Consider the following 12,976-nt stretch of genomic DNA (forward strand, 5'->3'; position numbering starts at 1 on the left):
AGTGGTTGGGGCATAGACTTGAATTACTGTGATGTTGAATGGTTTGCCTTGGATTCGTACTGAGATCATTCTATCGTTTTTGAGATTGTACCCCAGTACTGCTTTGCCCACCCTTTTGTTGACTATGAGTGCTACTCCATTTCTTCTAAGGGATTCTTGCCCACAGTAGTAGATATGATGGTCACCTGAATTAAATTCGCCCATGCCTGTCCATTTTAGTTCGCCGATTCCCAAGATGTTGATGTTCAATCTTGCCATCTCATGTTTGACCACCTCCAGCTTGCCTTGATTCATTGATCTGACATTCCAGGTTCCTAAACAATATTGTTCTTTACAGCATCGGACTTTCTTTTCACCACCAGACACATCCACAGCTGAGTGTCCTTTCGGGTTTGGCCCAGCCGCTTCACTCTTTCTGGCGCTACTTGGAAATACCCTCTGCTCTTCCCCAGTAGTATATTGGACACCTTCCGACCTGAGGGGCTCATCTTCCGGCATTATCTCTTTTAGCCTTGTGATACGTTCCATGGGGTTTTCTTGGCAAGAATACTGGAGTGGGTTGCCATTTCCTTCTCCAGTGGACCACATTTTGTCAGAACTCTCCACCATGACCTGTCCGTCTTGGGTGGCCCTGCACGGCATAGCTTATGGCTTCACTGAGTTACGCAAGCCCCTTCGCCACAACAAGGCAGTGATCCATGAAGGGGCTATTTAAGCTAGCAAATGAAAATTAAAAATATATACAACGATTGCAGGGAATACTACCATATAAGATAATTTGACTCAGAATGCAAATCAGGGAAAGCAAATGCAAAGAGTATTGCCTAGGCACGAGTACATAGGAAGAAGCCCAACTTCTAATCGGGAAAGCGGGGGAAAGAATGGGATCGAAAAATGGATAGGCGTGGGCAGATGGAGAGCCCAAAGGCTGTTGTGAGTGCGGTGCAGAAGAACGAAGCAGTGCCGGCTCCAAGGGGGAGGGGCAAGTCACCCTCCTTCAGTGAGTCTACCTTCTCATTGCCATTTTCACTAGCTGCTATTGCTCCTCATCCTCTTTTTCATCATAGCTACTGCGTGCTTGATTGCTTGACAGGCAGAGAGCCAGTGAGAAATTAGGCAGTGGCATCTACTGCTCCTCCTTCTCGCCACCTCCATTGGCTGGGCCAGAGCGAGAGGCAGATGAACAAGAATTTTGCAATTGTTAAAAAGAGGAGCAGTTCCAGGGGGCTCTTGTCAGTGGGCCCCTGGTGGGGGGTAGGCATGGTTCAGGAGGTGCCCAACTATGCCTCCCCTTGACACCGGCCCTAGAACTAAGAAAGAGAACCCAGTAATAAAGGAGCCACTGATATGAGATGAGACTTGTGCAGCATGGTCCTGTCCCCCAGATGGGGAAATAGACCTCCATTTCAGTATTTTGGAAAGCGGAAGGAGAGAGAAGGAGTAGGAGGCTTTTGGTGAGTGTTGGTATTTGGTCTGTCTCCTAACCAAGTGGCACCAGACCTCTAGTGGTCTGGTGCTACTGGCGAGAGGGAATTAAAATCAAAAGGCCTTCATTCTTCTATATGGTTGAAACTTCTAGGCATACAGAAACAGAGGCCTATAGAAAAAACAGCCTGGGGACCCTTAGAGTAGAAGCGGGCAATTTGCAGAGCCTAGTTTCATGGCCTTGGCCTGCAGTCAGTTGAGATCTCTGACAAGAGTGTTCTGCCCCTTCCCTGGCAACCCACGGGGTGGGAAGGAAGAGGGAGAGAAAGAAAAGAGTGGAAGAAAGAGAAAAGGGGTGACCCACCCACTTTTGGCTCTGGCCTTGCCTACTGCTGGCTTTGGCCCTGCTCACCACTGGCATCCAGCCCCAGACAGGTTACCCAGAGGTGAATGTGGCCCTTGATGCAGTGGAGGCTGGTGGCATCTTGGATAGCTCCATTAGAGTTCTGATTGAAACCCGGAGTGGATTCGCTGCCCCACTGACATCGGAGCCACCAGCCTCCACTGCCTTGATGTAAACAAGGTTGCTCACCCCTGCCTTATTCCTCACCACTAAACTACCTGGGAGGATTAATCATCAAAGGGATAAAACCTCAGTGAAAAATAGATTTGGTATAATGCACACACAACAAATTGTAATTAGATATGACAGAAGTGGTGGCAGCCTCACGATTTGTGGGGAAATCTCCTGGAAAATGAAGATAAGAAATAGGATATACCTCGTCACTTAGTCTGCTGGTTCCAGCAACTGGATGGACAGGTGTTAGCTCATTGTGAAGGCAGCAGGAGAAGCCTAGCTCAGGACTGATCAATGCCTTAGCAAAGTGCCCTTTAGTACTTGGCTTGGCTACAGGAAAGGTAAACCACTGAGCTTATAGCAAACAACTCATAACAGTCCTGCTGCTTACCCCCACTGTGGGACCTGGTCTTCCCCATAGCTCCAAGAGGCCAACTTGCAACATTCCACCGTCCCTGTTTTGAGAGTACGCACAGAAAGTGGAAGCCTCTGAGCACCCAGGCAAGTAGGCCAGCTCCCAGTGTAGCTGAGCTTGAGCAAATAGCCAAGCTCCCAGTGTAGTTGGGCAGCGCCACTGACAATGGATGTTGGATAGCCATACATTCACAGGAAGTGAAGCTCTGTCTGGGCAGCAAAGGCAACCATGTAACCCAAGCAGAGAGGAAGACTCTGGGCCTGGAAGTGTGGGGCCAGTCCCTTATGCTGGTCAGCTAAAGTGGTGTACAACTGATGTAAATTTATTGTGCAGATTTGCCCCAGGCTGATGGTAGGTGACACAAGTCAGATGGCATGGACTTCAAGAAATTGTCCCATGCCGATGCGGCTTTCACAGAGATAGTTGTGAACTGAATATATTATTAGAAAAGCAGAGCACCGTCACTTCAGCTGCATGGTGAAATAACCCTTTAACATCTTTGAATTTTTCTGTCCTCTGTACAGTTTCCCCTTTTCTTTTCTTTTCTTTTCTTTTCTTTTTGTTTTCTTTCTTTCTTTCTTTTCTCTGCCTGCCTTACTCTTGAATCCCTATTCTTCTTCTTCTCTGTTTCAGCAAAACGATATCAATCAAAGTAATTGATGATGAGGAGTATGAGAAAAACAAGACCTTCTACATTGAAATTGGGGAGCCCCGTCTGGTGGAGATGAGTGAAAAGAAAGGTGGGGGATTGGCCATGTGGGGCTGAGCCCTACCTGTATGCACCTGTCTTAGTCACTCATGGATGCCTGGCACATTAGAGTTCCTGAAGTCTCAAAACACACATTCTATTGTCTATGTAAAGGGGCAGAGACCTGAGCTGCTGACCACAGATGTTCATTGCTAGAACGTCCAGAACTCCAGTTTTTCATTTGCTGTGAAATTCAGTCACAAGCTTGGCCAGAGTAGCATCTGGTTAAACCAACTGAATTCCATTGAGTTCAGTGGAACTACCATTATCTAGCCTGTATTCTACACTGGTGTGTCTAGGACCTGAACAAAAGCATTTCAGTTTTGACTGAAAGCCAATGCGATATAGTGGACAGGATACTGTGTGAGAGACCCAGGTTCGAATCTCTGCTCCACCATGAAGCAAACTGGGTGGCCTTGGACAAGTAGCACTAAATAGCCCTTTGAAGGCTTTCGTTCTATGGAGAATGAACATGCACCAGGGGCAGGGGGATTGTCACATGCATCATGGGCAAAGCCTGCCACCGAAGACACCACCCATCCACCAACACATGTGTCCATTCTCCACACAATGAACACCTGAAAAGGGCTTATGTCTCACACTAAGCCACCTCATAGGATTGTTATAATAAGGGTGCCTGCCTTAAACTCTTGAGATACAGTGAGTGAGAGATCTCTAAGTATGTATGTATGTATCTATCTATCTATCTTATCTATCTATCTATCTATCTATCTATCTACATTTATATTCCACCATTTTTCCTCTTGCAAGGAACCCAAGGCAGCTTACATAGCTCTCCTCCTTTCCATTTTATCCTCACAACAACCCTATGAGGTAGGTTAGGGCGAGAGTCAGGACTGGCCCAAAGTCACCAGTGAGCTTCATGGCTGAGTGGGAACTAGAACCTGGATCTCTCAAGTCCCAGTCCAACACTCTTAATATGAGACACTGACATAAGAATCAGAAGCAAATCCATTACCTAAATAAATAAGCTAATTAATAAAAACACTCTTGGTTTTTCCATCCCAACAGAGCACAGGTTCTGATTTAAAAGCTAAATTTGTGAGGGGGTTCGTCACCAAAATGAATCAACCAAGGACCCTTCCAGAACAGAGGTTTTCTGCTCTTTTACATACATAAAAGATAGGGATGTGTGGCAGAGTCTTCCCCTCCATTATCATCACAGTCAACGCCAGCTCGACACGTCGAACTTAAAGCATGTGTGTGTGTGTGTAAAACGCCAACCATTTGTTTTGCCTTTGTCTTGTTGTTCCTACAGGAAATTCATTACCCTTAGAATACTTGACCGTGAGGAATATGAGAAAGAGTGCAGTTTCTTCCTTGTGCTTGAGGAACCAATATGGATACGAAGAAGAATGAAAGGTGTGAGAGTAAACCCAGACAGCTCACAAGAAACTGGGACATTTCTCTGTGTGTGTCTCCCTCCTCTCACAACTTTCTTACTCAGCTTCCACTTAACTTGCCGTGGCCTCTATCAAGCTTAGCAGTTTTAATTTCATCTCTCTCTCTCTTGCTCACTCTCTAAAAAAAAAAAAAAGTACATCCCCACTGGTTATTATGTCCCACTTAAACACATGTTGTAAATTAATGATAAATAGGTCCTGTGATGTGGATAATATAAAATCCAAGTAATAGGGCATATGTTAGGTGGCAGTATTGCAACTGAAACTTTCCCCGTGACCTGAGTTCGATCGCAGCAGAAGCTGGGTCCCAGGTAGCCAGCTCAGGTTGACTCAGCCTTCCATCCTTCCAAGGTCGGCAAAATGAGTACCCAGCTTGCTGGGGGAAAGGTAGTCATGACTGGGGAAGGCAATGGCAAACCACCCCGCTACAGTCTGCCATGAAAACGCCAGCGAAAGCGGCATCCCTCTAGGAGTCAGCAATGACTCGGTGCTTGCACAGGAGGAACCTTTCCTTTCCTTTATAACCTCTCAGGTTATTGGCACAGCAGCCATCTTTCTCCAAAGGGCCAGTTCCCACAGTATCATCTTAATGAGACCCAAACAACATGTTACATGCAAACACATGTAACAGTAGCCTGTGTATTGTATTCAGGCATGGTGAATTAACTGTGAAATATACCTGTAACTATGGCCCAGATTCTTCTCTCCCCCGCCCCATTCCAGGACTCTGGTCACAGAAGGGTTTATGGAGGTCTGGGCCCCTCAACAATATTCCCAGCCCCTGTTTTGTTTTATAAAGGAAATCTATTGTCCCTTTACTTGTGGCAATAGAAGGGAAAGTGTGCAGACACTTTAAGAAGTAATACAATTGTTCACTGAGAAGTAGTGCAGTTAAGGGTACAATCCTATGCATGTTTAAACAGAAAAAGATCCTACAACTCCCAGCATTCCCCAGACAGTCATACTGTAGAACATTTTTCTGTCTAAACATGCATTCGATTGCGCCTTAAATAACTTTGATATATTAGACTAGCTGATTTTATATTCTGGTTGTTCTGAACTGATCTCCGGGCCCTCACCCCAACATTTCTGGGTAAGTGCTCAGTTACCTTGGCCTAAGAGAACCCCTGTTGCAGACCTGTGTTAAGAGTCCTGCCAGGAAGGTATATAAAACCCTCCTCATAACACATTTCTGTGTGGTGCCTAAATTCCAGCTTGATGGCCCTTTTAGAACAGGAAAAGCTGCTTCTGGTTAGGGAGCAGAAGAGTCACCAGGGAGAGAGGGCCCGTAGTAGTTGCCCTAGCCCACCTGAAGTGTTTGAAACATCACTTGGGGAAAATGCTGGGACCAGGAAGGGGAGAGAGATTTGGATTGCGGAAAGAATTAGTCCCCCTCACCCTGCTGCTTCCCTGCTCCCAGTCAACTCCACTGGAAGCAGCTTTCCCTTTTCTAAAAGGTCTGTTTAAGCCACTGTTACTCATCTTTGCTTGTAACTTGTAGTTTGGGAGGATAGGCTTGTATAGTGGTTAGAGTGTTGCACTTGAACCAGTAACACCTGAATTCAAATCCACATCCACTCAACCTTGAAGCTCATTGGGTGCCTAGGGCCAGTATATACTGGCCATGGCCTCTCACGATAACCTACCTCACAGGGTTGATGAGAGTGTTAAATGTGATAACTCCATGTATGCCACCCTGAGTTCCTTGAAGGAAAGGCAGGAGACGACATCTTCATCACCGTGATGATTATTCAAAGCAGGCACTCGCGCTATTATTGACTCTTCTTCCAGGCAGAGAGGGGTTTTAACTCATATGTAACCTCATTATGAATGAAACGTGGGAACTGGCCCAAGTGAAAGACTACCCTAAGAAGGCATGAACAGTTGACTCCCAACCTCTCATCAGACTGAGAGCTTAAGCCCAAGTTTCCCTGCCCTTGTAGTGTTGGGTTGATGGTCTTAGAAGTAATGGAAGAACTGTCCATTTTTGTGGCCATTCGTTACCATAAATTCTTAAGATCCAAGTGTTCTGACGGGGCAGGAGAGGTGTCCTAAAAGCCATTTAATCCATCCTCTTTGTCCAAAAGCAGGACCATCCACCCACCTTCCACAGATCAGCCAGCTCAGTCTTGCGCTGTTGTGCATAAAAATGATTAAGAACCTAAAAAGAGCCCTGATGTCAGACTAACTCACCATTTAATTCCAGCATGGTGTTTCACACAGTGGCCAATTGGATGCCTCCCAGAAGCCGACTTGCAAGGCACGAACACAAAATCTCAGTTAGAATCAACCCTTGCAATAAATTGTGAACTAGCTCACTAGATGACAATGTGTTCACCACATTCACATTGTATCTGCTTTTGGCCCAGTCTGCAGTATGCTGTAACGTGCATAGTAGCCAGACAATATATGGTAATTTTGTACCATGATGACTCTTCTCTTGAAAATATTGTCCAAATAAGACTACATAATATGACGTGTGCCCTGTAACATATAAGGCAGATGTATGGCTTTATTTCCATCCTGTGTGTACACAGCTAGGTGCTGGGGCCAGTCACAGTCTCCTGCTATTGAAATAAATACATATGTCCATGTCCACTAATGTATTTCAGAGTACACCACAAGTAAACACATGGTGTACACGCTGATCTCGTAACACAGGAAGCAGCGCTAATTAAACTCATCCAGAGAGATTTATTTAACTGTGACAGGATCACAGCATAAACTCAATTCACTTGAGTCACCCAGATCACTGCCCTTTTATCCAAATGCATGGTTCCAGTGTAGCAGAAAAATGTGCACCCCACAATGTAGTAAAGCATGAGGTAAACAGGGAAGAAAAGTGACAAGACCATGACCTGTGAGCCAGTACTTCATCATAAGTACAATTAAATCCATTTCATTTATACGGCTCCCATACAACTCTTATCTCACATAACTGAAAAGTTTCTCAAAATTAGCTACAGATGCATTTTACAAGGAACCCTCTCCCTCCCACCCTTAAAAATCCAGATTTGAATGAATAGAAGTAGGTTTGTCTTATTTTTTCTAAGGAAAATAATTCACTACCTATGGCATTAGAGCTATTATAGTCATGAGCTGGGTTACATGTCTCAAAATAAAACAAGTTGAACTTGCAATTATAAAAATCTAGCATTTCCAAGTTGAAAGGAAGCACTGATGCTGAAAATTCAGCAATCTTGCTATACTGCAGTGGATCTCAAACTGTAGAGTGGGTCTCCCTAAGGAGGGTCTGAAAAACAGGCAAGAGATCTGCAAATTCCTCTCTCTGTTACACATCTTGACAGAAGCAGAAGTGCCCATGTGATGTAATAAAGGGCACCTAGAATTATAGAACTGGAAGGTAATTAAAGGATTGCCTAGTCCAGCATCCCCTGCCCGGTGTCCCCCAGATGTGTTGGACTACAACTCCCATCATTCCCAGCCAGCATACCTAGCTGGTTGTGAATGATGGGATGCATAGTGCAACACATCTGGAGGAGGCCAAATTGGAGAAGACTGGACTAATCCAAACTTCTTTTTTTAAAGCCTCCAGCCTCTTAGGGCTGCTTCTCACAATTCCATTCCACATGCAGAGACCCACACTTGTGTAAAAAGCTGTGTGCATTCTGTAATAGGAGGATGTTCACACAGGCATCTCTTTTGAGCACAATACATGTGCTGGAAGCCAATTCCTTCTTCCGTTTTCAGATACGTATTGGGCAGTAAACAAGGCACATTGAGACTGATTCATTCAGGGCATTTCAGAGAGTGGAAGGCAGTTGAAAGGGGAACCACTGTATGTGGTGTGTGTACACACTCATCCCACTTTCAACTCTGCTCAAATTGCAGGCTTTTTTATTGCTTCAAATACCTGCCAAGCCTTTTTGACCAGAGGACGCTGGAATGAAAGAAATGGCTGTGTACACTTGCCTTCCCCAGCCTGGTGGCATCCAGATGTGTTGGCTTATATTTCCCATCATCCCAAGCCAATGCGGATGATGGGATATGTGGTCCAACACATCTGGAGGGCGCCGAGTTGGAGAAGGCTGATGTACACCATAGAAAACAAAGCTTCTTTGAAACTACTTTCAACTCTCTCAAAAACAGTGGTCTGTCTCCAGCTGTAGAATAGCCTCACAGCTTCACATGCAAGTGGGTATCTCTGTAAAACTGGAATGGGAGAAACCCTTGTGTTGATGGTAAGTGCTGAGAGTCAATAGAGCAACCTGTTTTGAAAAGCTTGTTTTTACAATGTGTTTTGCTTCTCCAAGGATGCCTTAAGGAACATTAGAGCATATTCTTTTCTCCCCTTTTCTCTGACCAACTTGCCACTGAGCACAAGGCAAGAGTGAGCATTGTCAATCACAATGCTCTTCTGCTTGTTTTATTTCACATCCTCACTACAAATGCACCTCTTTTAAAGTGTTGTAACCGCTATAGCTTCCCCCATACACCCTGAAATTCTGGGAAACTGAATTTTTGTGGAGGGTACTGAGAACAAATTTCTTGTTGGAGAATCTCTAGTAGAGATCTCGAACTCAGAAACACTATCTGAGCTTCTGTTGGAGGAACAGGAAGCAACTGTAGTTTAACCAACATAAGGTAGTTATGCTCATGCATCAGAGCAACCTGTGGTCCTTCAGCTCACACTTCAGGGCTTCCCCAGGTTTTTGCCCATTGCAGCTCTTTATGCTGCCATTCCCAATGATTCTCCAAATTGGGACAAATGGCCACTGATGGAACGAGTGGGGAGGGGCTCAGAAACCCCAATTCACACAGGCTCTACCCATACTTTTGTTGAGGCTATAGTTTGGGGTAGAAGGCTATGCATTCTTTACAACAGTGCTCTTCAACCTTTTCAGACCCAAGGCCCACCCATGTGCCAGGATATGAGGAAGGCACATAGAGAAACATCCTTCCCCTGTTATAATTATAGACATAAGAATAGTTTGAAGAAGTTTAAAAACAACAACAAAGGATGAAGAAAACTCTCACAAACATCCAATGACACATATTCTTTCCTCAATGTCTGGCAGAGCTGTCATTAATACAAAATTAAGATCTGGGTATGGATCCAAGAAGTATATAACCCAAAAGTTGGGTGCATGGAATGAATTTTTAAAGATTTGTCTGTTGCACCATATATAACAATTCATGTAATATTTTTCCACGACTCCAAAGCCCATTCCCATGAGACATGTCTCTTTTCCATTATTTTTCATGCTCTTTTTCTTTGTAGTAGTGGTGGTATCCTGCAGCTCTACAGATCTACAGTATCTGGCCTCCTGGGTCTGGAGCTTTCCTGTGAATGTTCTCTTTAATTTCATTGCTCATTGTCTTTTCTTCTTCTGTGTTTGTCCCTCTGTGTCTTCTCCACAGCCCTGTTGTTGAATGAGCTTGGTAAGCACCACATTTCTTGTATTTCTTTCTCCATTTGTTTTTAGTCAATTGACGTATTTTATGTAAGTTGATTGTTTTGTCTTTTTTATTTCAATTTTTTGTCCTCAAATGGTTCTTTTTTGAAGGATTATTAGTGCAATTTAACTAAGTGAAAGTAATTGATGTCATGTTTTTACTTAAATTTATTCACAATATCTGCTGCCTTTGAAGTGGTCCCTTGGATTCAGTCTGCCTTTAGAGTGAGAGCAAATTATTAAAGATTTGATGGAAAACTACAAGACATCTTAGGTCAATTATTTGATAATTGGTTGAGACATCTCATCCAGGGAGCTTTTTGGCAGAAGCACAGATTAATCAGGCCAAGATTCAAATTTTATCCAATCTTTCTTCTGATACATGGAGAAATAGTAGAGATATTTTTAACTCCTGCTTTGTAGCATACCACAATAGTCCTCCTTTAAACTTACTGTCATGATAGTAAAACATTCTGTTTTCACATGACAGTTGAAGGAAAGTTATTTCTGAATCAGTTAAGAAGAGATATTGGGGCCCATTCTAGCAAGAATGGGGAACATGTGGTTGTGCAGAAGTTTTTGGACTGCAACTCCCATCATCCTTCACCATTGGTTATGCTCACTAGGGCTAATGGGAGTTGCAGTCCAACAACATCTGGTGGGCCACATGTTCCCCACCCCTGCACTACAGAAATAGCTCAAGTGGAAATGATTATTTGTTGTGGTTAATGAGAGATTCCAATTTGTTTGCAAGAGTAAACACACAACTGGAATCTTTCTGGAGGAGGCGATTTAGGTCAGAGAAATGGTGAGCCAGTATCAGGTTATGTGTTCCCTTCCTCCACCAGTTTTCCATTCTACATTCCCCTTTCCTGAAGCAGCTTTCTGTTTCATGGGGCAACATTGCGACTCAGGTACTCATCGTCTGTAAACATGTAGTTAGTCCCTGTATTTGGTTGAAATGAATGGGAGCTGCAAGGAGCCCTCAAGCAGCTTCCATTCGTCCCAGTGGGCTTCATGCAAGAGAGGCAACCATTAGATTGTGTCCCTCTTTGTGAGTAGCCTAATGACAGTGCTGGGACATTCAAAGGATAAACCAGAGATTCATTTGGATATCTAATTCCATTCAGTAAGTAAATTGGGTTGTATCTTACACTGTACATAACCTTGTTGCAATCACAAGGACTTCATTGTGGAGTCAGGTTAGTGCCTTGTTGGCTAGTTGGTTGAATATATTGGAATCAGATCACTTATTCATGCCCGTAATAAAACAGAACAAACGCACAGCTTGCACACACATACTGCTCCCAAAAGGAGTTGCGTCATTCAGTTGAATGGGCACCATGACAACAGAGTGTGAAGGAATCTCAGAAGTTCGGCACAGCGCTTTAGAGAAAAACAGAATACGTAACAGATAGTATATCACCTACTAAAAGCTTTTGTCTGTTTGTGCACACAGGAGGATAGTTGAGGTTGAAACGAGGGGGGCATATTTTACTGTTACAGAGATTGTTTTGAAAATGAACATAGAAACTACCTTATACTGAATCAGACCACCGGGCAGCCCCATCTAGGATGGGACCTTAGCTGGGAGGGACAGTGCCTCAGTGGCAGAGCACGTGCTTTACATGCAGAAGGTCCCTGGTTCAACCAATCTCCAGGTAAGGCTCGGGATGGGACCTTAGCTGGGAGGGACAGTGCCTCAGTGGCAGAGCACGTGCTTTACATGCAGAAGGTCCCTGGTTCAACCAATCTCCAGGTAAGGCTAGGACAAAATCCTGATGAAAGAGAGAGAGAGACTGCCAGTCAGTGTCGGCAATACTGGGCTAGATGGACCAATGCTCTGACTCAGTATACAGCAGCTTCCTAAGTTCCAATGTCTTGTCTCCAAGGTCTTGCAGTCTGATGTCTTTCCCAGCTTGACCCCTTTTTAAACAGAGATGCTAGGAATTGAAACTAGGGCCTTCTGCATGTAGAGTATGTGCTCTGTGTTACGGCTTCTCCATACGTTTTTAAAAAGCCAGGGAACATGATACATTGTTGAGAGTTAGACCAGAACCAGAATTACAGTGATGTATGGCAGTCGTCACAATAGCAGCCCCAAATCTCCTTGTATTTTCTCCCCCAGAAACATCTAGCAAATCAACATGTGTGCAGTGATGGCATTGGGTTGCGACTTTCCCTGCCCAGCCAATGAAGTGGAATGGAGGCAGGGAATATGGCAGCACAGTGATGTCATGTCACACATTTTGACATTCTAGAGCTTACCGAAGGAGACAGGAGAAGATGTGGTGCTACATTCACTGTAACGTCTCATCTTGGTCTTCACTGATCAGGGAATGGAGTGCAACCCTATGCATGCCTGCTCAAACATAAGTTCCATTGAGTTCAGTGGGATTCTTCCCAGGTAAGTGTATATAGGATTGCAGCCTAAATGTTTCAGCCATGTCTGGCAGATTTTTGGAGACTTTCTGATTTTTATTACATTTTCACACATGGAAAATTTAGATAATAAATATTTCTTCTTGATCATAAACATTTCTCTCACACACAAACCCACATACAACATTCGACTTTCTTGCCTGATCTATTTGGGTACATGCTTCTGTTAGGAGGTATATAATTCAGTTTTAGGGTAAAAGCTTAAATTAGTGGCATGGGCAGTGTGGCAAAAACGGATGTTAATTTGCTTCCTTTTTCTCTCTCTTTTTTTGCAATTCCTTTAGGTGGCTTCACAATTACAGGTATGGATTTTTAATTGTCTTTTTGCTCCAGTATATGTTTCTAATATTAAAGATTAAGTGCTTCCTCTGCTGCTTCTTTGCTCTTCTTCTTAAGCTTATTAAAGACTTACAGCAAACTATTAGCACTATCATACATCATTCCATATCCAATTATGATTAAGAAGGCTGTCAATAGCTACTAGTAATGATGGTTATTTGCTACCTCTAGGATCAGTACCAGTTGCTG

General features: G+C 43.9%; 1 protein-coding gene across 1 annotated transcript in view; it reads left to right on the forward strand.

Moving 5' to 3' along the window:
- SLC8A1 (solute carrier family 8 member A1) overlaps nucleotides 1–12,976 on the forward strand; it is a 344,239-nt gene that overhangs the window by 286,582 nt on the left and 44,681 nt on the right. Inside the window, exons 3-4 of the mRNA XM_084829117.1 lie at nucleotides 4,445–4,548; nucleotides 12,733–12,750. Coding sequence (XP_084685243.1) covers nucleotides 4,445–4,548; nucleotides 12,733–12,750 — 122 coding nt within the window. The remainder of the gene's footprint in view (nucleotides 1–4,444; nucleotides 4,549–12,732; nucleotides 12,751–12,976) is intronic.

This window comes from Heloderma suspectum, chromosome 1, assembly GCF_057233095.1.
Source record: "Heloderma suspectum isolate Gila_16-S chromosome 1, 16-S_ref, whole genome shotgun sequence".
Classification (NCBI taxonomy): Eukaryota; Metazoa; Chordata; class Lepidosauria; order Squamata; family Helodermatidae; genus Heloderma; species Heloderma suspectum.